This window comes from Salvelinus fontinalis, chromosome 7 (assembly GCF_029448725.1).
Source record: "Salvelinus fontinalis isolate EN_2023a chromosome 7, ASM2944872v1, whole genome shotgun sequence".
NCBI lineage: Eukaryota > Metazoa > Chordata > Actinopteri > Salmoniformes > Salmonidae > Salvelinus > Salvelinus fontinalis.
The window spans coordinates 13,194,485-13,218,387 of NC_074671.1; the positions used below are offsets into that span (position 1 = coordinate 13,194,485).

The following is a 23,903-nucleotide window of genomic DNA, read 5'->3' on the forward strand; positions in this document are numbered from 1 at the left end:
TCTCTACCTGTCTTAGACTGTCGTCTACACAGAACAGTTACAGGAGGAACACTCCTCTCTACCTGTCTTAGACTGTCGTCTACACATAACAGTTACCGGAGGAACACTCCTCTCTACCTGTCTTAGACTGTCGTCTACACATAACAGTTACCGGAGGAACACTCCTCTCTACCTAAAGCCTGCCTTGGTTAACAGAGAGACAGGTGCCCAGTCACAGAAGCTCTCTCTGAGGAAGGAAACACTGACGTTCTCACAGGTCCCAGTCTTTATTCCCAATCCTCCCCAGCTCCTCTCCTGGCACACCTATATAGAGGAAGACACAAAGCAATTAGTGGGCCCAGGTGTGTACTAATTGGTTTTACACTGAGTACCTATCCCCTGAGGAGGGGGCTGTCGCATCGTCTTCCTGGTCACTGAACTCTCACATTTAGTTCAGTAAACTATATTTTTCTTAAGGGTAGCTTACCTTCTTCCAGTGTTCAGTAATTGGTAGCTTGGTAAACTATATTTTCACAGTAGCTTCCCCAACACTGACCTCTCATCTATCGACACACCTTAGTATTGTTTTAAATCGAATTGAACTGCGCGGAAATAAGTGAACTTATTTGATCTCAATACTGGAGTACTTCTTCAGGAATCTCACCTGGAATGACTAACCTGAATGTTACGAAAGGACACTAAAAGCCATGGTTTTGTTTTGAATGTGTGTGTTGAAGTGTTTGCGGGCCGTTGGCTGATGTCATTCTGGACAGGCAGCTCGAAGATCCATGAGCTGTATACAGCAGCGTGTGGTCTGTACGTGTGCTGGCTGTCCATCCGCGGTGCCACCGTGCTGTTGGCCTGGATGCCCCAGGGACGCACTATCATCATGGTCAAAGTCCAGGAGTGGAGCCTCATGGTAAGAGTAGCCACAGAGGGTTTTCCTTAATGGAAGCCTCTCTCGAAAGGCAAATTCAGTTAAGTGTGGCAGCCGGCCTTGAATGAAGCCTGTGTGTCTATGTACGCTGACGACTCAAACGGAAAATACATCGGAGAGCGCCAGTCAGTTTTAGAATGGGTAACTAGCAATAACCTAAATATTTCAACTAAAAGCATAAACCTTGTTGACACCTATTATTGAATAATGTGGCTATTGAGTAAGTTGAGGAGACGACTGCTAGGTGTAACCCTAGATGGCAAGCTTTCGTGGTCAAAACATATCGACTCAATGGTTGCTAAAATGGGAAGAGGTCTGCCTGTTGCTCTGCCTTGACATCTCAGTCGACCAGACATGTCCAAAAGGCCTAAGTTTTGTCACAGCTGCACTACTGCCTAGCTGTGGGGTCATGTGCGCCAAAGAAGGACATAGGTAAATTGCAGTTGTTCCAGAACAAAGCAGCACTTAGATGTACACGGAGGGGAAGTGTCAGCTCAAAGTTGAGGAGAGATTGACTGCATCACTGTTGGTCTTGGTGTGAGGTGTTGATGTGTTGAAGGTACCCGACTGTCTGTTCAAGCAGTTGGCAGACAGTTCGGACTCTCATCGGTACCACACAAGACATGCAACCAAAGGTTTCTTCACAGCCCCCAGGTCCAGAACAGAGGCTGGGAAACACACAGTTCCATGTAGTCATGGCTCTATCTGCCACCCGGGTAACTCAAGCTAGCAATAAAAACTGTTTCTAAAAACAGATAAAAGATAATCTTACGTCATCAGAGGGACTGTGAAGAGACACAGTCATTTGATGTATCTTGTATTGTAATTTGCACTGTAGTGCTGTATGTATTACAGCTAGATATAGTGTGTATGTACTGATATATAGACGTTTTTAGATTTGTGTTCCAGTCCTTAACTATATTCTGTACTATGTAGCATGTCATGTTTCATGTGGATCGCTGATGCTTTTGCAGCGGCTAATTGGGATCCTAATAATGACCAAATCCACTTTTCTGCAAGTGTGTATAGAGGAAGATGGACTGTAGTAGGCTGTACTAGTTATGGAGGGGGCTGTACTAGTTATAGAGGGGGCTGTACTAGTTATGGAGGGGGCTGTACTAGTTATGGAGGGGGCTGTACTAGTTATGGAGGGGGCTGTACTAGTTATGGAGGGGGCTGTACTAGTTATGGAGGGGGCTGTACTAGTTATGGAGGGGGCTGTACTAGTTATGGAGGGGGCTGTACTAGTTATGGAGGGGGCTGTACTAGTTATGGAGGGGGCTGTACTAGTTATGGAGGGGGCTGTACTAGTTATGGAGGGGGCAGTACTAGTTATGGAGGGGGCTGTACTAGTTATGGAGGGGGATGTACTAGTTATGGAGGGGGCTGTACTAGTTATGGAGGGGGCTGTACTAGTTATGGAGGGGGCTGTACTAGTTATGGAGGGGGCTGTACTAGTTATAGAGGGGGCTGTACTAGTTATGGAGGGGGCAGTACTAGTTATGGAGGGGGCTGTACTAGTTATGGAGGGGGCTGTACTAGTTATGGAGGGGGCTGTACTAGTTATGGAGGGGGCAGTACTAGTTATGGAGGGGGCAGTACTAGTTATGGAGGGGGCTGTACTAGTTATGGAGGGGGCTGTACTAGTTATGGAGGGGGCTGTATGTCCAGGGTCAAGATCTTCATGTCATTATCACTTATATTTCAACATCCAATCATGTCTTACCTTTAATGTCGTGTGTGTGTGTGTGTGTGTGTGTGTGTGTGTGTGTGTGTGTGTGTGTGTGTGTGTGTGTGTGTGTGTGTGTGTGTGTGTGTGTGTGTGTGTGTGTGTGTGTGTGTGTGTGTGTGTGTGTGTGTGTGTGTGTGTGTGTGTGTGTGTGTGTGTGTGTGTGTGTGTAGATTCTGAAGACCCTGGTAGTAGCGTTGCTAGTGGCTGGTGTTATCCCTCTACTGCTGGGCCTGCTGTTTGAACTGGTCATCGTTGCTCCGCTACGCGTTCCTCTGGACCAGACACCTCTCTTCTACCCCTGGCAGGTACTGTGTGTGTAATAGTAAAGGTCACTGTTTTTATATGGTATCTTGTGTGTGTGTGTGTGTGTGTAATAGTAAAGGTCACTGTTTTTATATGGTATCTTGTGTGTAATAGTAAAGGTCACTGTTTTTTTATATGGTATCTTGTGTGTGTGTGTAATAGTAAAGGTCACTGTTTTTATATGGTATCTTGTGTGTGTAATAGTAAAGGTCACTGTTTTTTTATATGGTATCTTGTGTGTAATAGTAAAGGTCACTGTTTTTATATAGTATCTTGTGTGTGTAATAGTAAAGGTCACTGTTTTTTTATATGGTATCTTGTGTGTGTGTGTGTAATAGTAAAGGTCACTGTTTTTTTATATGGTATCTTGTGTGTGTGTGTGTGTGTGTAATAGTAAAGGTCACTGTTTTTTTATATGGTATCTTGTGTGTGTAATAGTAAAGGTCACTGTTTTTTTTATATGGTATCTTGTGTGTGTGTGTGTAATAGTAAAGGTCACTGTTTTTATATAGTATCTTGTGTGTGTAATAGTAAAGGTCACTGTTTTTTTTATATGGTATCTTGTGTGTGTGTGTAATAGTAAAGGTCACTGTTTTTATATAGTATCTTGTGTGTGTAATAGTAAAGGTCACTGTTTTTATATAGTATCTTGTGTGTGTAATAGTAAAGGTCACTGTTTTTTTATATGGTATCTTGTGTGTGTGTGTAATAGTAAAGGTCACTGTTTTTTTATATGGTATCTTGTGTGTGTGTGTGTGTGTGTGTGTGTGTGTGTGTGTAATAGTAAAGGTCACTGTTTTTTTATATGGTATCTTGTGTGTGTGTAATAGTAGTAAAGGTCACTGTTTTTTTTATATGGTATCTTGTGTGTGTGTAATAGTAAAGGTCACTGTTTTTTTTATATGGTATCTTGTGTGTGTGTGTGTGTGTGTGTGTAATAGTAAAGGTCACTGTTTTTTTTATATGGTATCTTGTGTGTGTGTGTGTGTGTGTGTGTGTGTGTGTGTGTGTAATAGTAAAGGTCACTGTTTTTTTATATGGTATCTTGTGTGTGTGTAATAGTAAAGGTCACTGTTTTTTTATATGGTATCTTGTGTGTGTGTGTGTGTGTGTAATAGTAAAGGTCACTGTTTTTTTATATGGTATCTTGTGTGTGTGTAATAGTAAAGGTCACTGTTTTTTTTATATGGTATCTTGTGTGTGTGTGTGTGTGTGTGTGTGTGTGTGTGTGTGTGTGTGTGTGTGTGTGTGTGTGTGTGTGTGTGTGTGTGTGTGTGTGTGTGTGTGTGTGTGTGTGTGATAGTAAAGGTCACTGTTTTTTTTATATGGTATCTTGTGTGTGTGTGTAATAGTAAAGGTCACTGTTTTTTTATATGGTATCTTGTGTGGAATAGTAAAGGTCACTGTTTTTATATGGTATCTTGTGTGTAGGACTGGGCTCTGGGGGTGCTCCATGCCAAAATCATCGCTGCCATCACCCTCATGGGTCCACAGTGGTGGCTGAAGACTGTCATAGAGCAGGTGTGTTACCCTACACCACGTCATTATGCCTAATACAATGTTCAATCTCACACGAAGTTTGACCAACTCTTTTCGTTGTGACTGATTGAACTGCTCGGCATCTGACCGCAAGGCACTATAGAGGGTAGTGCGTAGGGCCCTGTACATCACTGGGGCCAAGCTTCCTGACATCCAGGACCTCTACACCAGGCGATGTCAGAGGAAGGCCCAAAAAATGGTCAAAGACTCCAGTTACCCAAGTCATAGACTGTTCTCTCTGTTACCGCACGGCAAGCGGTACAGGAGCGCCAAGTCTAGGTCCAAAAGGCTTAACAGCTTCTACCCCCAAGCCATAAGACTGCTGAACAATTAATCAAATGGCCACTGGACTATTTACATTTGTTTTTACACTGCTGCTACTCGCTGTTTATTATCTATGCATAGTCACTTTACTTTAGCTTGACTAACCTGTCCCCTGCACACTGACTCGGTACAGGTGCCCCCTGTATATAACCTCGTTATTGTGTCATTTTCTTCTGTTTCTTATTATTTTTTTCACTTTAGTTTATTTTGTAAATACTTTGCTAACTCTTTCTTGAACTGCGCTGTTGGTTAAGGGCTTGTAAGTAAGCATTTCACGGTAAGGTCTACACCTGTTGTATTCAGCACTTGTGACAAATAACTTTTCCCCCTACTTGAACATTAGATTTTGATCCTGTGTAAAGTGACCAGTGAAGGGTAACATTGCCACCTCTCCTCCTGTCAGGTGTATGCTAACGGCATCAGGAACATCGACCTCCATTTCATCATCTGTAAGCTGGCTGCCCCTGTCATCTCGGTGCTGCTGCTGTCCCTGTGTGTCCCCTACGCCATAGCAGCCGGGGTCGTACCTGCCGTAGGTCAGTCAACAGTGTGTGTGTGCAGTGTGTGTGTGTGCACGTGTTTGTTTGTTTGCGTGCATGTTCATGGGAAGTGTTTGCATGCACACTTGTGGGTGAGTATGAAGTGTTCAGCTCTAACTCTACTAATAGATCTGTACCCCTCCTGGTGTGACTCCAGATATAACTCTACTAATAGATCTGTACCCCTCCTGGTGTGACTCCAGGTATAACTCTACTAATAGATCTGTACCCCTCCTGGTGTGACTCCAGGTATAACTCTACTAATAGATCTGTACCCCTCCTGGTGTGACTCCAGGTATAACTCTACTAATAGATCTGTACCCCTCCTGGTGTGACTCCAGGTATAACTCTACTAATAGATCTGTACCCCTCCTGGTGTGACTCCAGGTATAACTCTACTAATAGATCTGTACCCCTCCTGGTGTGACTCCAGGTATAACTCTACTAATAGATCTGTACCCCTCCTGGTGTGACTCCAGGTATAACTCTACTAATAGATCTGTACCCCTCCTGGTGTGACTCCAGATATAACTCTACTAATAGATCTGTACCCCTCCTGGTGTGACTCCAGATATAACTCTACTAATAGATCTGTACCCCTCCTGGTGTGACTCCAGATATAACTCTACTAATAGATCTGTACCCCTCCTGGTGTGACTCCAGATATAACTCTACTAATAGATCTGTACCCCTCCTGGTGTGACTCCAGGTATAACTCTACTAATATATCTGTACCCCTCCTGGTGTGGCAGGTCTGTCAGGTGTGTCAGGTGTGACTCCAGAGATGCAGATTCTGATACAGAGGAGGATCTACCCATTCCTCCTGATGGTGGTGTCCATCATCGGCATCCTCTCCTTCCAGATACGACAGTTCAAACGTCTTTACGAACACATCAAGAACGACAAGTAGGCACCCACCCCTATCTCCATCCCTGGCCTGTTCCTTCACAGCTCCTTGTATAGGGATAGTACAACCATGGTCCCAGGGAGTTTCAGGATATGCAGGCTTTTGTTCCGGCCCAGCACTTCCACACCTGATTTAAACTATTCAAGGTCTTGATAAGCAGCTCACACACAAACTAGGTAAATGCTCTAGTATTGTGATTGACATGTGACTGTTCTTTAACCCCCGTGCCCTCTTTGCCTTCCTGCAGGTACCTGGTTGGCCAGCGGCTTGTCAACTACGAACGCAAGGCTAGGGGAGCCAGCTCTGTCCCGCCCCCTAACTCTACCCCAGAATAGTCAAGTTTGCTTTTGGAAACCACCCATCTCGTGTTCTCTCTCTCTCCGCCTCGCTCTCTCTCCCCCTCGCTCGCTCTCTCTCCCCCCCTCTCTTTCTCTCCCCCCTCTCCCTTTCATGTTCATGCCTTGCTAAGTGTTAAGTGCAGCCTGAGGATTGTACATATGTAAATACTTTGGATGCGGACCTGTCTGAAATTGGACAGATTTGGATTAATGAAATGACCATTGTACATCTTAAGTGTATGTATATTAATTTATTAAATCAAACTGACAATTTGTTTCTGTCTTGTTTATCATGAAGAAGAAAGAAAAACATTTTAAAAAATGTTGAGGGGTGGTGTGATAGTTTCATCCTTTGGGACAAGTTGAGATTCCAGCATGATTCCAAACTCCTCCTTTAGTATGTCAGGTATCTCTTCATCAGTCAGCTCTCTGGTGGTTTTAGTCACAGTCCCAGCTTCATCTGAGGGAAACTGGGTGGTGATGAGTTTGTGGCCCATGTAGGTGAGCCTCCCGGTAGGCTTCAGGATGGAGCAGAGAGACTTACAGAAGAAGATGGAGCTAGGGGAGCTCTGATGGTAGTCACACATCTCTATGAAGTCTCCTCTGTGTCTTGTGTCCAGAGTGAACTTGTATAGCTCAGTCCAGAGCCCAGTTTCTCTCTCTTCATCTTGCCACTCCAGAAAGTGCATCTCTCCCACTTGTCTGATCCTGTACACTCTGTGGCCCTGCTTCTGAGCTTCTTCCGTCTCTAAGGACATGGGGAACTCGAACCCTGATCCACCAAATGCCACGTCACACAGCCACCGATGCCCCTCGAGCGTCACCATGGAGATGAAGTGGTCGAACAGCGGGCCGTACCACCCTGTGATGGCGTTTCTCACTTGGCCCGCTAGGATGGTGACCTCGAATCCCATTTCCGACAGAAGCCAAGAGAACAGACCGTTATTCTCGAAGCAGAACCCTCCGCGGCGGTGGTTAACGATTTTGTCATAGAGGTGCGGGAGGTCGAGTCGTACGCGTCCCCCGCTGTGGATGGTGAGATTCTCGAACGGGACAGTCCTCAGATGACAGCGGTGTACACGCTGGAGCGCGTCCAAGGTCGGCGTTGGCAAAGCTGGTCCCTCATACCCAATGCGTAGAAAATACTTCTGAACATCCATTTCTAATCGAGAACTTTCTAATCGATTTTTTTTTTAAGTAAAAAATCTCGTTCACTTTATACAAAATATGATTTATCTTTAAGAACAAAATGTCAATGGGAAGACATGCTATGCCTCGGATTTTGAAAATAGATTAGTCGAAATCTGCAGTTCCTGTGTGTGGAGGATATTCCTTTCAGTTTGCTTTCAGTCCTGCCAAAGGTTATATGTTACCCTAGTAAACGGACGTGCTGCCTCCTGGCGGACACACCAATCAGTAGTGATTTGAAAAGAATAGTCCGAGCCGACTGAAGGCTAATAAAGCACGCAGGTCCAGGTCTAAGACCAATATAATATACAATCCTAATTAAAGAGACGCCTAGATTAGTAGAATATGTCTAGGGACCTGATTAAGGTTACATTTACAAAGACATCCAAACTAGAAATCAAGAGATTAACAAAAGCATACAAAACAGTAGAAACTCCAAAACTTCTACTTTTTTTTCGGGCCAGGGCTTATTCATTACCGTTTATCGTTTAACAACCAGACGGAAGCAAACAGAGAACAGTGCGAAACAGAAAGGGACCTACCGTTGCAAGTAATCGGTTTCGCAACAGACAGAACATTTTGCAACAGAATCGGCGTAATGAATACACCCCAGAAATACTAGCGCCGAATACAACACGTGTAAACCTTACAGATATACTATTATATATATATATATATATATATATATATATATATATATATATATAAAGTGTGGGACACTTGCACACTCTACCGGGAGACGAAGGGAAATGCACAGGGAAGTGTGGTCGGTGACGTCACGCAAACTCTCCCATGGGGTGGGGTCGTCACTAGATACCACAGCTATGAAGTTATAATCCCCAACCATTTCTACTATTTATCTCTTTAAAATGTGATTATAAACCTAACTTTAACATCACTGCTAACCTTAAATTGAGACCCCCCCAAAAAAAATATTTCATGCATTTTTACGATATAGTAGTACTTAATTTGTAAATCGGGAGGGCCCGGAACACAGTGAGCGTGAGATGGGGTGGGTGTCCAGAGGTACCGGAACACATTGACGAAAAAGTGTCCAAAACAACGTAGCAGCTAAGTAGCCTACTGTCTATGGTGTTGAAAGGACAGCACTCTCCAAGGTGCTAATTAATTCAATGTATTTTAGACGTCACTGCAGTATGCCTACATACTTGAGTATAGCCGGGCTTGCACATGTCCGAATTTCATATAGACTTATTTTCTAGACATCAATGTACAACAGAATGTTTAGAAGACACTGCAGAACACGTGCTGTGGGGTTTACAAGACCCGAATATCATATAATTTTCAAGACATCGATGTAGCAGTAAAACTTATAGCGCAATATCGGAATATAACTTCAAATGAAACACATCAATGTGGGCTACAGCAGAACACAACTATGAGAATATATAGGCCTGCCTATGGGGTAATATGAAGCACATATTAAGATTACAAGTTAAAGGGAAAAATGTCCTGCCTTAGTTTTCAAAACCACCCACAATTACTCTCCCCATGTCAAGTCCATTTAACTCCTGAGAGTGAACTTCTTGCTCAGAGCCATGAGCGGCCATGTGGCTGTGATGTTTAACCTCCTTCTAAGGCTGTTCTGAAGACTTTGGCTGTAGTTTCTATCTTTTTTCTTCTTCGTCTTGAGTGTTAACCTGGGTGTACAAATTTAGCACTGGTGCCATCTAGTGGAAACCCTTCAGATGGGAGAGTAAAGATGGCGCCCACCCACATACTGCGATGCTGTCAACAGGGCTTAGCTTGGATATCTGTGTTTTTTATCGTCCTAGTCATATGTTGATGATATTAGAGACCGTGTGAGGATGTGACGGAGCTTAGTGACTTGGTGTATGGAGAGAAGAGGAGAGGTCCTAGAAGCGTGCAGAGACTGAGATGCCCCTGAGAGGGTCGAGAGGAGGATCTGATGGTTCACAATGTCCAAGGCAGCGGATAGATCTAGGAGGATAAGAACAAAGGAGAGAGTCAGCGTTTGCAGTGCGGAGAACCTCTGTGGCACACACAAACACACACACTCAGTTCAGAGTCCATTTTGAAACTACTACAAAATGCAACCCTTCGTACACTTGTCCTGAATGTTTTGACTGTTTTCTGCAATGTGTCTCTGACTGTGACTGTGTGTGGCTCTTGCAGTCATCTACATAGTGTTCTTCCACCTGTCCTTCATCATGTTTGTGTGGTCCTACTGGAACACCATCTTAACCAGTCCTGCCAACCCCTCCAAAGAGGTACCTTTCCTTTAGATAACTGCCCTGAAACATCTACAACGACGTGTAAGTGTACTCCAAACTGTTCTAATGTTCAGATGAAGTAAGGTCATAACTCAACTTCGTTTTTGACTCTCTCTTTGTCTCTGTCTCTCTCTCTCTGTCTCTGTCTCTGTCTTTCTCTGTCTCTGTCTTTCTCTCTCTCTCTCTCTCTCTCTCTCTCTCTCTCTCTCTCTCTCTCTCTCTCTCTCTCTCTCTCTCTCTCTCTCTCTCTCTCTCTCTCTCTCTCTCTCTCTCTCTCTCTTTCAATTCTGAAGGGGCTTTATTGGCACGGAAAACACATTTACACACTCTCTCTCTCTCTCAATTTCAATTTAATTCAATTTAAGGGCTTTATTGCCAAAGAATTGCCAAAGAAAGTGAAATAGATAAACAAAAGTGAAATAAAAAATAACAAATGAACAGTAAACATTACACTTACAAAGTTTCAAAGGAATAGACATTTCACATTTCATATTATGTCTATATACACCATTGTAATGATGTGCAAATTGTACAAAAGGGAAAATAAATAAACATAAATATGGGTTGTATTTACAGTGGTGTTTGTTCTTCACTGGTTGTCACAAATCTTGCTGCTGTGATGGCACACTGTGGTATTTCACCCAATAGATATGAAAGTTTATCAAAATTTAATTTATCAAAGTTTCTCTTTCAGGGTGAACAACTGTGTGGGATTTTTCTGTTTGTTCATTGCAGCCACGTACTGCAGTATTTCATCAAGTAGTGGACAGTGAGTAACGGTTTCCCATCTCCTCCATCCCTCAGTCTGTTTCCCCCTCTCACTCGCTCGCTCTCTCTCTCTACCCTACGTCTCTCTCCCCTATCCTACCACCCGCCCTCTCTCCATCCCTCCCTCCTCTCCACCCCCCCCATCTCTCCCTCTCTCACTCCCTCACTCCCTCCCTCTCTCTCCCCCTCCTTCCCTCTCTCTCCCCCTCTCCCTCCCTCTCTCTCCCCCTCCTTCTCTCTCTCTCCCCCTCCCTGTCTCTCCCCCTTCCTCAGAGGCATTCAAAGCTCCACAGGAAGAAGTTCTGGCAGCTACCCATCTTCACGAGGTTGGAGGGAGGGAGGAGATGGTGGGAAGGATGAAATCTGAACCAGATGTATGGATGTGCACTACTTGTAACAACCAGTCTCTAGACCAGTGTCTTCTCTCTGCCGGTGTGGTGTGATGTGGTGTCGTACTGTGGTATGGTAGTGTGGGGTGGTACTGTGTGGTGTGTTGTGGGATGTGGTGTGGGGTGGTACTGTGGTATGGTACTGTGTGTTGTGGGATGTGGTGTGGGGTGGTACTGTGGTATGGTACTGTGGTATGGTACTGTGTGGTGTGGGATGTGGTGTGGTACTGTGGTATGGTACTGTGGTATGGTACTGTGGTGTGATGTTGGATCTGGTGTGGTACTGTGGTATGGTACTGTGGTATGGTACTGTGTGGTGTGGGATGTGGTGTGGTACTGTGTGGTGTGGTACTGTGTGGTGTGGTATGTGGTGTGATGTTGGATCTGGTGTGGTACTGTGTGGTGTGGGATGTGGTGTGGGATGTGGTGTGGTACTGTGTGGTGTGGTACTGTGTGGTGTGGTATGTGGTGTGATGTTGGATCTGGTGTGGTACTGTGTGGTGTGGGATGTGGTATGGTACTGTGGTGTGATGTTGGATCTGGTGTGGTACTGTGGGAAGTGGTACTGTGGTGTGATGTTGGATCTGGTGTGGTACTGTGTGGTGTGGTACTGTGTGGTGTGGTACTGTGTGGTGTGGTACTGTGTGGTGTGGTACTGTGGTGTGATGTTGGATCTGGTGTGGTACTGTGGGAAGTGGTACTGTGGTGTGATGTTGGATCTGGTGTGGTACTGTGTGGTGTGGTACTGTGTGGTGTGGTACTGTGTGGTGTGGTACTGTGGTGTGATGTTGGATCTGGTGTGGTACTGTGTGGTGTGGTACTGTGGGAAGTGGTACTGTGTGGTGTGGTACTGTGTGGTGTGGTACTGTGTGGTGTGGGATGTGGTGTGGTACTGTGTGGTGTGGTACTGTGGTGTGATGTTGGATCTGGTGTGGTACTGTGGGAAGTGGTACTGTGTGGTGTGGGATGTGGTGTGGTGTGTGGTGTGGTACTGTGTGGTGTGTTGTGAATTGTGTGCTGTGTGGTGTATAACAGTCAAGGAGATGGACTGATGTTCCCAGCACAGTCGGGCAATATTGACCCAGAACAGCCCACAATCCCCCTGCAGCCAGAGGCCAATAAAAGGTCATCAAAACTGATCAGTCGATCAGAAGGTCAATCAATGTGACAGCACCAACAAACGGTTATCAGATGTAGATGAATAAACTGAAACGTGAGAGATTTAAACTGTTTTATCTAGTGTAACGTCAAAAATTATCTAAATACAGTATATCACAAAAGTGAGTACACCCCTCACATTTTTGTAAATATTTGAGTATATCTTTTCATGTGACAACACTGAAGAAATGACACTTTGCTACAATGTAAAGTAGTGAGTGTACAGCTTGTATAACAGTGTAAATTTGCTGTCCCCTCAAAATAACTCAACACACAGCCATTAATGTCTAAACTGCTGGCAACAAAAGTGAGTACACCCCTAAGTGAAAATGTCCAAATTGGGCCCAAAGTGTCAATATTTTGTGTGGCCACCATCATTTTCCAGCACTGCCTTAACCCTCTTGGGCATGGAGTTCACCAGAGCTTCACAGGTTGCCACTGGAGTCCTCTTCCACTCCTCCATGACAACATCACGGAGCTGGTGGATGTTAGAGACCTTGCACTCCTCCACCTTCCATTTGAGGATGCCTCACAGATGCTCAATAGGGTTTAGGTCTGGAGACATGCTTGGCCAGTCCTTCACCTTTACCCTCAGCTTCTTTAGCAAGGCAGTGGTCGTCTTGGAGGTGTGTTTGGGGTCGTTATCATGTTGGAATACTGCCCTGCGGCCCAGTCTCCGAAGGGAGGGGATCATGCTCTGCTTCAGTATGTCACAGTACATGTTGGCATTCATGGTTCCCTCAATGAACTGTAGCTCCCCAGTGCCGGCAGCACTCATGCAGCCCCAGACCATGACACTCCCACCACCATGCTTGACTGTAGGCAAGACACACTTGTCTTTGTACTCCTCACCTGGTTGCCGCCACACACGCTTGACACCATCTGAACCAAATAAGTTTATCTTGGTCTCATCAGACCACAGGACATGGTTCCAGTAATCTATGTCCTTTGTCTGTTTGTCTTCAGCAAACTGTTTGCGGGATTTCTTTGCATCATCTTTAGAAGAGGCTTCCTTCTGGGACGACAGCCATGCAGACCAATTTGATGCAGTGTACGGCGTATGGTCTGAGCACTGACAGGCTGACCCCCCACCCCTTCAACCTCTGCAGCAATGCTGGCAGCACTCATACGTCTATTCCCCAAAGACAACCTCTGGATATGACGCTGAGCACGTGCACTCAACTTCTTTGGTCGACCATGGCGAGGCCTGTTCTGAGTGGAACCTGTCCAGTTAAACCGCTGTATGGTCTTGGCCACCGTGCTGCAGCTCAGTTTCAGGGTCTTGGCAATCTTCTTATAGCCCAGGCCATCTTTATGTAGAGCAACAATTATTTTTTTCAGATCCTCAGAGAGTTCTTTGCCATGAGGTGCCATGTTGAACTTCCAGTGACCAGTCAGTATGAGGGAGTGTGAGAGCGATGAAACCAAATTTAACATACCTGCTCCCCATTCACACCTGAGACCTTGTAACACTAACGAGTCACATGACACCGGGGAGGGAAAATGGCTAATTGGGCCCAATTTGGACATTTTCACTTAGGGGTGTACTCACTTTTGTTGCCAGCAGTTTAGACATTAATGGCTGTGTGTTGAGTTATTTTGAGGGGACAGCAAATTTACACTGTTATACAAGCTGTACACTCACTACTTTACATTGTAGCAAAGTGTCATTTCTTCAGTGTTGTCACATGAAAAGATATACTCAAATATTTACAAAAATGTGAGGGGTGTACTCACTTTTGTGACATACTGTATGTTCAGTAATGCATAATCAATCAGATGTTTGAAAACCTATTATTTTATTCCCAGTACTGCAGACGTCCCAGTCCTCTCAGTGAGTCTCAGAACTGTCTCCTAGGCAACGAACAACACGCCAACGTGGCAGAACACCTAGAGAATGACACCCTGAAGTTTGGTAGGTATCTGGTCTGGTCAACATTAATCTTTGGCTCCATGACATTTGGTATGTCCTGAGTGGCTCAGTGGGTAGAGAATGGCGCCTGCAACGCCAGGGTTGTGGGTTTGATTCCCACGTGGGACCAGTATGAGTAAAAGTTTAAAAATATATTTTAAAAATCCATTCACTACTGTAAGTAGCCCTCGATAAGATCTAAAATGTGAATGTACATTCTGCTCAGGCACCTTTAACCCCTGATCCTTGGTCTCTGTTGGAGAACGAGGCTGTCAGGTGAGCCAACCAGATTTCTGCACCTGATTACAGCTGTCTTCTATGTGACTAGATTTCATAAACTAAATGTATTGTCTCAGGAGAAGAAACCAGCCATCTAATATGATGCCTTAAGCAACGCCACACTTTTGTTTGTCACCATGGTAACAGCATCCCAATGCATACCTGTAGCTATAGAAACGGCCCCACAGCATAACCATGGTAATGCACTCCTTTCACCTTGCCTTGTCTTTTTATCATCAGTAAGTTACACACGCACACACACAACCATGCATGCAGTTGCACAGAAGACCCACACACACTGTGACCCTGAGTGTTCACCCAGGACAGTTAATAGATCTCAGCATCACATGGAATAGTAATCCATCTTTACACTACAGAGTGGAGACTAACTGTGCCAAAAGCTGAGTGTTTCATGGACCAGGCCTGAGGAAGGACCTGAACTGGGAGAAGACTATATCTGAGCTGGGAGGTACTGGAACATAATGGTTTTGTACAGATTTTTCACCCAACATTTATAAAATTGATGGTATGAATCTGGAAGATATCACCAAGACTACATGGTTGAAACATTATTTTGTTAACACATCATTTAATAGAGTGTTTGGATTGTTGGATGGGTGGACTATGCAAAGAAGACCCAATCGAGGGGATGCCGGACTAAACCATTGCTGAAGTGAAATGGGGGGATTCCAACCGGGTGTTAATAATGTCATAGCACAAGATGGCACGTTTGCACTTTCAATATTACATTTTAATGTCCATCCACATTATGTGCTGCATTCTTGATGTCCAAAACATAGATCTAAGAAAGGTACAGTATGTCTTAAGAAGGTGTGTGTTGTCAGATCTGTGAAGAGAGAGAAAGCGTGTTTGCCTGCATGCATGTGGGCAGATTTGTTAGGACAGAGAGATAGTGTGTGCAGGAAGGCAGGTGCTTGCTGTACCTGACAGCCTCTAAGGACCACCTTTACGTTTTAGTGCAGGGTGAATAGATAGTTTGGCTTACATGCATTCACAAGCTGCTTGTCGACCCGGAAGGTCATGTCATGTGAGAGTATACAGTATAGCCTCAAGCTCCTCCTTAACCAGTTCCACCTCATTGTCAGGGGTTTATTACACATTGATCAATGATTGTTTTAATTTGACTGGAATTGAAATGGAATTGACTACAACCGTGCTTGAACATTACCTTTTACGAGGGTTGTGTCTCAAATTACACCCTATTTCTCCATATAGTGCACTACCAGAGCCACATAGGGGTTAGGGGTTAAAGTTGTGTGCAGGCTGGGGAATAGGGTGTGAATTGGGATCAGTCTGAGGTCACCGTTGGTTGCCAAATAAAGGGCTGACCAATCAGCTGCTCCGACCTCTGAACTGGAAGTGTTTCCAGCACGTGCTCGATCCCATAAAATCTGAATCATAGACCATTGAAAGGGAATGTCTTGTAGTATTGTAGTCATTCTTATTATATGCTTGATACCTTAATGCTCTCACATCATTGGCCAGTGTCATGGAAACCAAGTGACTTGATGTTTAAGGTTTACCTGTGTGTTCCTAGTGTCTGGGCCACCTTGCAGTACTGGTGCTGGCTAGCAGGTGGTGAAACCTCCCAGTCTGTCTAGCTGCCTTCTTTCTGTTGTACAGTACTTGTTCTTCCTCAAAAAAGAGGTGCCTCACAGTTAAGGTCTATAGTGGACCAATAGGTATCAATGTAGGTCTATAGTAGACCAGTATGTGTCATATGCAGTAAGATTCCCTGTGATGTTAAAGATTCCCTGTGATGTTAAAGTGTGTGAGGCTCAGCTTGTGTGACCTTTGATGGTGAGGTGTTAGTTTTCTATTTATACATTTTTAATTCATTTTTATTACATTCTTTATTTCACCAGGTAGGCCAGTTGAGAACAAGTTCTCATTTACAACTGTGACCTGGCCAAGATAAAGTAAAGCAGTGCGACAAAAACAACAACACAGAGTTACATGTGGAATAAACAAACGTACAGTCAATAACACAATAGAAAACATCTATATACAATGTGTGCAAATGGAGTAAGGAGGTAAGGCAATAAATAGGCCATAGTAGCGAAGTAATTACAATTTAGCAAATTAACACTGGAGTGATAGATGTGCAGATGATGATGTGCAAGTAGAAATACTGGTGTGCAAAAGAGCAAAAAACGAAATAAAAACAATATGGGGATGAGGTAGGTAGTTGGATGGGCTATTTACAGATGGGCTGTGTACAGCTGCTCAGATAGCTGATGCTTAAAGTTAGTGAGGGAGATAAAAGTCTCCAACTTCAGCGATTTTTGCAATTCATTCCAGTCATTGGCAGCAGAGAACTGGAAGGAAAGGCAGCCAAAGGAGGTGTTGGCTTTGGGGATGACCAGTGAGATATACCTGCTGGAGCGCGTGCTACGGGTGGGTGTTGTTATGGTGACCAGTGAGGTGAGGTAAGGTGGAGCTTTACCTAGCAAAGACTTATAGATGACCTGGAGCCAGTGGGTCTGGCGACGAATATGTAGCGAAAAATAGTGTAGTGTATCCACTTGTTATGCCAGTCACTGACAGTCACTCAATTAGCCCAAGTAAGCTAACATTTTTTTGATTGCTAGGTAAGGTATTCTAGCCAGCTATCTAAAACGTGTAGAAGGCCTAATCATCACCAAATTACCGACCGGCTACACAGGGTATGTGCCTAGGGGCCCTGGCCCCAGTGTTGTCGAGACCGAGACCACATATTGAGTGTCTTGGTGTCGGAGACACTCTGACACTCTGTCTTGAATCAGTCTCGTACAGTGAGACTCTTCATTTCTTCCTGAGACCAGCAGAGTAAAAACCTCAGAATTTAACCTCAGAATTATCAGCTTCCATTCAGTCAGCGCCTAAAACCTCTTCGCCAGGCCAAATATATACACTCCTTTCTTGAAACAATATCTTAACAGCGTTTATATATTTTATAGACATGTTTGCGCAGTGTCAAACTTATAGGCCTTCAGTGTGTGACAGGTTGGTGATTCTGATAGGACAGCAGCCGTAATATCTGGGTGATTATGCAACTTTGGGCACTTTGGCTGTGCAAACTTTCAGAAATTAAAACTTATTCAAACACCATTTTACCAGTATTGTACTTGTCTTTGATTTCTCTAGGAACTATATCTAATAATGGCTGCAATTGTACTATTCAGGAATTTATATGTTTTGTCAATTTTCCCAGACAGCCATACACAAATGTAATTTCCGTCACGTCATTAAACATCAATTTTAGTTGAAAATGAAATATCACACAATTGATTTATAACGGATTTCTTATACACTTGTACATGAACTTGTATTGAATATTATTTAAAGTGATTTATAAGGTTTTCCTAGTATTAATAATTCAACATGATGCCTGAATGTATAAACTTGCCTTGGTGACAGCTGAAAACATTTATTTATCATGAAAAATAAGATGTTTCCACCCAACCTTTTTGTGAGATTATGATAACAACCATATGATTTCCATATCTAAAACTAATAAATGTAGGTCAATTATACATAATATACTAATTTACCTCAAAATATGGGTTGTGATGGAAATGGCAAGGTGTGGTGGAAATGACAAGGTGTGATGGAAATGACAAGGTGTGATGGAAATGACAAGGTGTGATGGAAATGACAAGGTGAGGTGGAAATGACAAGGTGTGATGGAAATGACAAGGTGTGATGGAAATGACAAGGTGTGATGGAAATGACAAGGTGTGGTGGAAATGACAAGGTGTGATAGAAATGACAAGGTGTGATGGAAATGAAATCTATGTAAAAGACAACAACATATGAAAACAATATTTTAATGCAAACATTTTGAACAACAACCATCGTCAAACATTTCAGACCTATACTGGGTTGTAGGCCCATCACTCACAACGTGTACAGCAGTAGCCGATGGGCAGAGCTCAAGGAAGTAGGCCAGTGTTTTTGAGAGATGGGCCCAGATAACAGAGGGGGGTCCATGCCGCATATTGAGCTCAGTGAGCAAAGTGAAACTGTATCATTTGTGGTAGTATCCAACACGTGTGGAGGGTCACCTGCTGTGAGAATCACCAAAGTGAACTGCGTGGATTTCACTGGTGTATTTACACAGGTAGTTCTCTGCAAAGTCAATATGAACAATGATCTCCTCTTTCCCCAGATTCTGTTAATTCTCCCAGTTGAGTATTGGTGTCGAATATTGTACACGTGTTTCCCCAACTTCACTTTCAATCCTTTGGAGAAGTCCTCCAGTAGAATCTACAGTGTGCCACATACCTTTTCTTTTACAGTGAACTTCTCCATGTTTCCCTCTTGGTTTTTCTTCTCTCAGATGTCAGATGTTTTAAGCTGTTTGGCTTGACAAAGGGAGCACTCTCTACACATGCACTCTTTCTTCAGGTTCTCACAGCACAAAGACTCAATAACTTTCTCAATGTTGCTGCAGCTGATCACCTTGTGATTGTAAGAGGTGCGTGACTGGCTGCAGGGAAGTCAGGCGCATGAGAGCAGAACTGGGTAATAACCGGAGCAGTTTAATATGGAAACACCCAATGGCACCCAGAACAACAAAATATGGGTACAAAATATCCCGCCGCGAACCAGTCAGAGTGCACAAACACTTTACAACAAACAATTCCACACACAGACATGGGGGGAACAGAGGGTTTTCTGTTTGCGGCTTTGACCAGGCCATACTTTCTCAGGATGTTGCCTTAGCATTTTTGAAGCCACTTGTTTGTCTTTGGCACTGCACATTTTTTTTATACTTTTGTTTTAACTCTGCAATGATGGCATTTTGAAACAATAAAATCCTTCTCAAGTTCTTCGGAGTTCCCTTCATTTGCTTCTTTGTCTTTGGGGAATCTTGTCTCTTCATTTTGTTCATCAGTCGATCAAACCTTTTTTTGTACTTCTCAGCTTTCCGTAAAGCATTATCAAGTTTGACATTTGTCATACTAAGATCTCTGTATGCTTTTGAGCGACCTCTTCCAACCTTTTTCCTTCCAGCAAGTATTTGACTTCTCATTCATGTTGCAGATGATGAGGAAGGGGTATCAGGGTGTGCATCAGGGGCAGGTAAGTTAGGGGCAGGTATGTTGGCCTCATGTTCTGGCTGCAAGTCATCTGGTGACTGAGGTGGTGTGTTGCCTGATAGGTCGGTCTCCATTGCAACTGTTCTCTTTAAAGTCTGTCTTCTATTCCGTTGGTTACATTTTCATTTTCATCTCGTTTCTTTGTTCTCGCTTTGTAAGCTCAGAGATAGATTTCACTTCTCCCTTCTCTTTTTTTCTTCCAGTATCTCTCCCTGTCTTTTTGCAGATGTTCCTGGCATCGTATAGGATAATGTTTTATTTTGTTTCTACATGTCTGTGACCTCTGTGTTGTTTTATGTGGCATCTTCTAAAAATAAAGATAAATACCACTTAGTTTTCAACTTGTGCGCACACCTTGGAGCATTTTCTAGATTCAATTCATTTAAAATATGATTAAATTAGCCTAAAGTGTAACGATTGTCGTCTGGAGAAGGAGAGGAGGACCAAGGTGCAGTGTGGTAAGTGGTCATATTTTTTAATAAAATACCAAAACACTTGACAAACAACAAAAACGACAAACGAACAGTCCTGAAAACACTAAACAGGAAACAAAGGTGCGGACTCCGGCCGCAAAACCTGAACCAATATGGGAGGGTCTGGGTGGGCATTTCACCGCGGTGGCGGCTCTGGTGCGGGACGGGGCCCTTACCGCCGACCCCGGAACGGGGACCCTCGCAGCGGGCCCCGGACAGGAGGGAGACTCTGGCTGCTCCGGACAGGAGGGAGACTCTGGCTGCTCCGGACGGGATGGAGACTCTGGCTGCTCCGGACTGGATGGAGACTCTGGCTGCTCCGGACAGGATGGAGACTCTGGCTGCTCCGGACAGGAGGGAGACTCTGGCTGCTCCGGACAGGAGGGAGACTCTGGCTGCTCCGGACAGGATGGAGACTCTGGCTGATCCGGACAAGAGGGAGACTCTGGCTGCTCCGGACAGGAGGGAGACTCTGGCTGCTCCGGACAGGAGGGAGACTCTGGCTGCTCCGGACAGGAGGGAGACTCTGGCTGCTCCGGACAGGAGGGAGACTCTGGCTGCTCCTGACTGAAGCCCGTCGCTGGAGGCTCCGGACTAGAGGGCGTCGCTGGAGGCTCCGGACTAGAGGGCGTCGCTGGAGGCTCCGGACTAGAGGGCGTCGCTGGAGGCTCCGGACTAGAGGGCGTCGCTGGAGGCTCCGAACTAGAGGGCAACGCTGGAGGCTCCGGACTAGAGGATGTCGCTGGAGGCTCCGGACTAGAGGGCGTCGCTGGAGGCTCAGGACTAGAGGGCGTCGCTGGAGGCTCCGAACTAGAGGGCGACGCTGGAGGCTCCGGACTAGAGGACGTCGCTGGAGACTCCGGACTAATGGGCGTCGCTGGAGGCTCCGGACTAGAGGGCGTCGCTGGAGACTCCGGACTAGAGAGCGTCGCTGGAGGCTCCGGACTAGAGAGCGTCGCTGGAGGCTCCGGACTAGAGAGCGTCGTTGGAGGCTCAGGACTAGAGGGAGACGCTGGAGGCTCCGGACTAGAGGGCGTTGCTGAAGGCTCCGGACTGACGTCCTTCGTTGGAGGCCTCGTGCCATAACTCCTCACTGGAGGTTTCGTGCCATGGATCCTCACTGGAGGCTTCATTAAGTTTTTAAAAAAGTTAAGTAAAAACGAATAAGATAATATGTTTGTGTAATTTCCACCACTTTCACAAATTAAATAATTATAGCCTGTTTGGAAATGACTGACAATTTAAATATTCTCTACACAAAAAATATTTATATTGATTTTTCTTCAACTTCTGGACATCACATCTGGAACAACTGTCCACTGCAGCCATGTGCTTCAGTGTCATAATACGTTTCCATGGTAACTAAATTAACATTCTCTTGAAAAAACTTTATTAATGAGGAATTTGTCCTCAGTGACACCACTCCCAAAGGACAGGTATATTTTGTGTAAAAAACAATATAAAGGGCATACTCACAATAAATATTGATATGGATTTTATTTAATCGACTCTTTCTGTAGTACATAACATCATATAATGTGTAATTATTAATGTTTTCTCATAGAAAAACATAGTAGAAGCTTAAAAGTCTGGGTCAGGGACAAGGGCAAAATAGTGAAATTGAGGTGAAAAATGCATTTGAAAAGTAGCTAAAATACTTGATAGAGAGGTGTTTAAAAAAGTATGGGGTGATTCCAGTGTGAATTTAACATAAACATATTTGTATTTGTTTTATTTTTTATAAAATCCCCAAAATTGACCCGAGGACATGGAAGTGCCCGTAGTTGCATAATCACCCACCTGTGCACTCATGCAAGAGAGTGCGCTTTTTGTAAAACACAATGGGCCAGTGGTGTAGCGTAGGGCAGGTATAGGCGGTATACCCATTTTTTCCTTGGGCATTGCTTACTCACTTCTTAATCCCTACTGATGCGTATCTAAGTAGTGTAGTGGAGGTATATGACTGATCTGTTATGTAGTACAATAGAGAAAGTACACAAAGTAGCCTACACAATCGCAAAGCATGTGAATTATAGTCACATGGGCGCAGCACACAGACTAGTTTCAGCAGAATATGCAGGCAGCAAGAGTATGCAGCTCTCAACTGGTTTTGGCATGGATCAGCTCACAGAATAATTAGCCTTGTAGGGTAGGAAAGACATTTTAACTGATAATATCTAGCAGTAAATGCTAAGGCAACAATGGGTATACGAACCAGGTATTGAAAAAGTTTAGTCTGAAGTGTTGGTTAGCAATTGACATCATAAAATCAAATCACATTTGATTTGTCACATGAGCCGAATACAACAGACGTAGACCTTAATGTGAAATGCTTACTTACAAGTCCTTAACCAACAATGCAGTTTTAAGAAAAATAAGAGTTAAGAAAATATTTACTAAATAAACTAAAGTATAAAATAACAATAAGGTGGTTATATAGAGGGGGTACCGGTTGAGTCAGTGTGCCGGGTACAGGCTAGTCAAGGTAATTGAGCTGTACATGTAGGTAGAGATAAAGTGACTATGCATAGATAATAAACAGCGAGTATCAGCAGCATAAAAAAAGGAGTGGGGGGGTCAATGCAAATAGTCCGGGTAGCCATTTGATTAGCTGTTCGGGAGTCTTTTGGCTTGGGGGTAGAAGCTGATAAGAAGCCTTTTGGACCTAGACTTGGCACAACGGTACCGCTTGCCGTGCGGTTGCAAAGTGATACAAAATGAGTCAACGGTGTGCTTTAGGACCATGTGGACACCTCCGAGTGGTCGAGTGGGCTGTTTGGAGAGTTTATCCAACTGGGGGAAAAAATTAAGAATAATTAAATTGTTATGTCACCCCCACTTCTAAAACCAAAGTTGCGCCCCTGATTAGATGATTGATAATCGTGAGTGCACACTGCACAGTGACGCCTGTTTGAACTAGTGTATCAGATCATTAGATTGATGGCCGTTCTTTTGTTTTACCCCTACTTGTTACTGCCTCCACACACACACCTGCATACACACACAACCCACCCATCTCTACCTATATGTAACCACGGTCCCTCTATCTGAAAATAATCTGTGGCACAACCGCTTCCTGGTCCTAAGACTTATATGTGCTAAAAGAGCAAGGATTTCCTTGCTACTAAAGCCAATTCTAAAGTATAGTTTCAGCAGGTCATCTAACTCAGGCATTTCAGCAGTGGCGGGCACAGTAACAGGGAGCCAAGGAAACATGCAACCAACATTCATCTTGAAATATAACTGCAACGTCATTGTCAAAATGGTGTCTCTATTATGTTGCCACTTTACTCTCTAAATATTGCCACAAGTACCATCACCCCTCCATTTCTTTTCTCATCTCTTGGCCTTAATACTCTTCTGTATGTTTCCACAGCCATTTCTCACAAAATTAATTTTAACAACACAAAAAGATCTCACCGTGTTGAACAAACAAATTGTCTGTTGGCATTTAAAATTATACCAGCATTTCATGTTTCCATCAACCTGGTTGTGACTTTTCTTATGTGTCAGGTAATTATCAGCATGAAGGTAAGCATCACTTACTCCAGGGGGCTAGCTACCCCCTACTACCCTACTACTGCACTGTTGGAGCAAGGAACACAAACTTTTCGCTACACACACAATAACATCTGCTAAATATGTGTATGTGACCAATAACATTTGACTTGATTTGAACAAATTAATTTGATTTGAACAAAAAAATAATTATACCATAACTTCCTGTTTCCATCACAGCAGTCTTGATTTTTTTTTTAAATATGGTATGACTTTACTC

General features: G+C 44.1%; 2 protein-coding genes and 1 pseudogene across 3 annotated transcripts in view; 2 read left to right on the forward strand and 1 right to left on the reverse strand.

Moving 5' to 3' along the window:
* LOC129858994 (E3 ubiquitin-protein ligase MARCHF6-like) overlaps positions 1–6,873 on the forward strand; it is a 28,640-nt gene extending 21,767 nt beyond the window's left edge. For both annotated transcript variants that reach the window (XM_055928275.1, XM_055928276.1), the window contains exons 21-26: positions 717–898; positions 2,819–2,953; positions 4,383–4,472; positions 5,218–5,350; positions 6,106–6,259; positions 6,508–6,873. In XM_055928275.1, coding sequence (XP_055784250.1) covers positions 717–898; positions 2,819–2,953; positions 4,383–4,472; positions 5,218–5,350; positions 6,106–6,259; positions 6,508–6,595 — 782 coding nt within the window. In that variant the 3' untranslated portion in view covers positions 6,596–6,873. The remainder of the gene's footprint in view (positions 1–716; positions 899–2,818; positions 2,954–4,382; positions 4,473–5,217; positions 5,351–6,105; positions 6,260–6,507) is intronic.
* Positions 6,830–8,206, reverse strand: LOC129858995 (arylamine N-acetyltransferase, pineal gland isozyme NAT-10-like). Its single transcript, XM_055928277.1, has one exon. It carries the CDS (start codon positions 7,756–7,758, stop codon positions 6,913–6,915), a length of 846 nt encoding a protein of 281 aa, XP_055784252.1. The 5' UTR covers positions 7,759–8,206; the 3' UTR covers positions 6,830–6,912.
* Positions 8,207–11,334: 3,128 nt separating this feature from the next.
* LOC129858899 (uncharacterized) lies at positions 11,335–19,898 on the forward strand (annotated as a pseudogene).
* The last annotated feature ends 4,005 nt before the right edge of the window (positions 19,899–23,903 follow it).

What these genes read in the sequence shown, in the direction of transcription:
- LOC129858995 (XM_055928277.1), bottom strand. Translation starts at nt 7,758, where the DNA reads ATGGATGTTCAGAAGTATTTTCTACGCATTGGGTATGAGGGACCAGCT.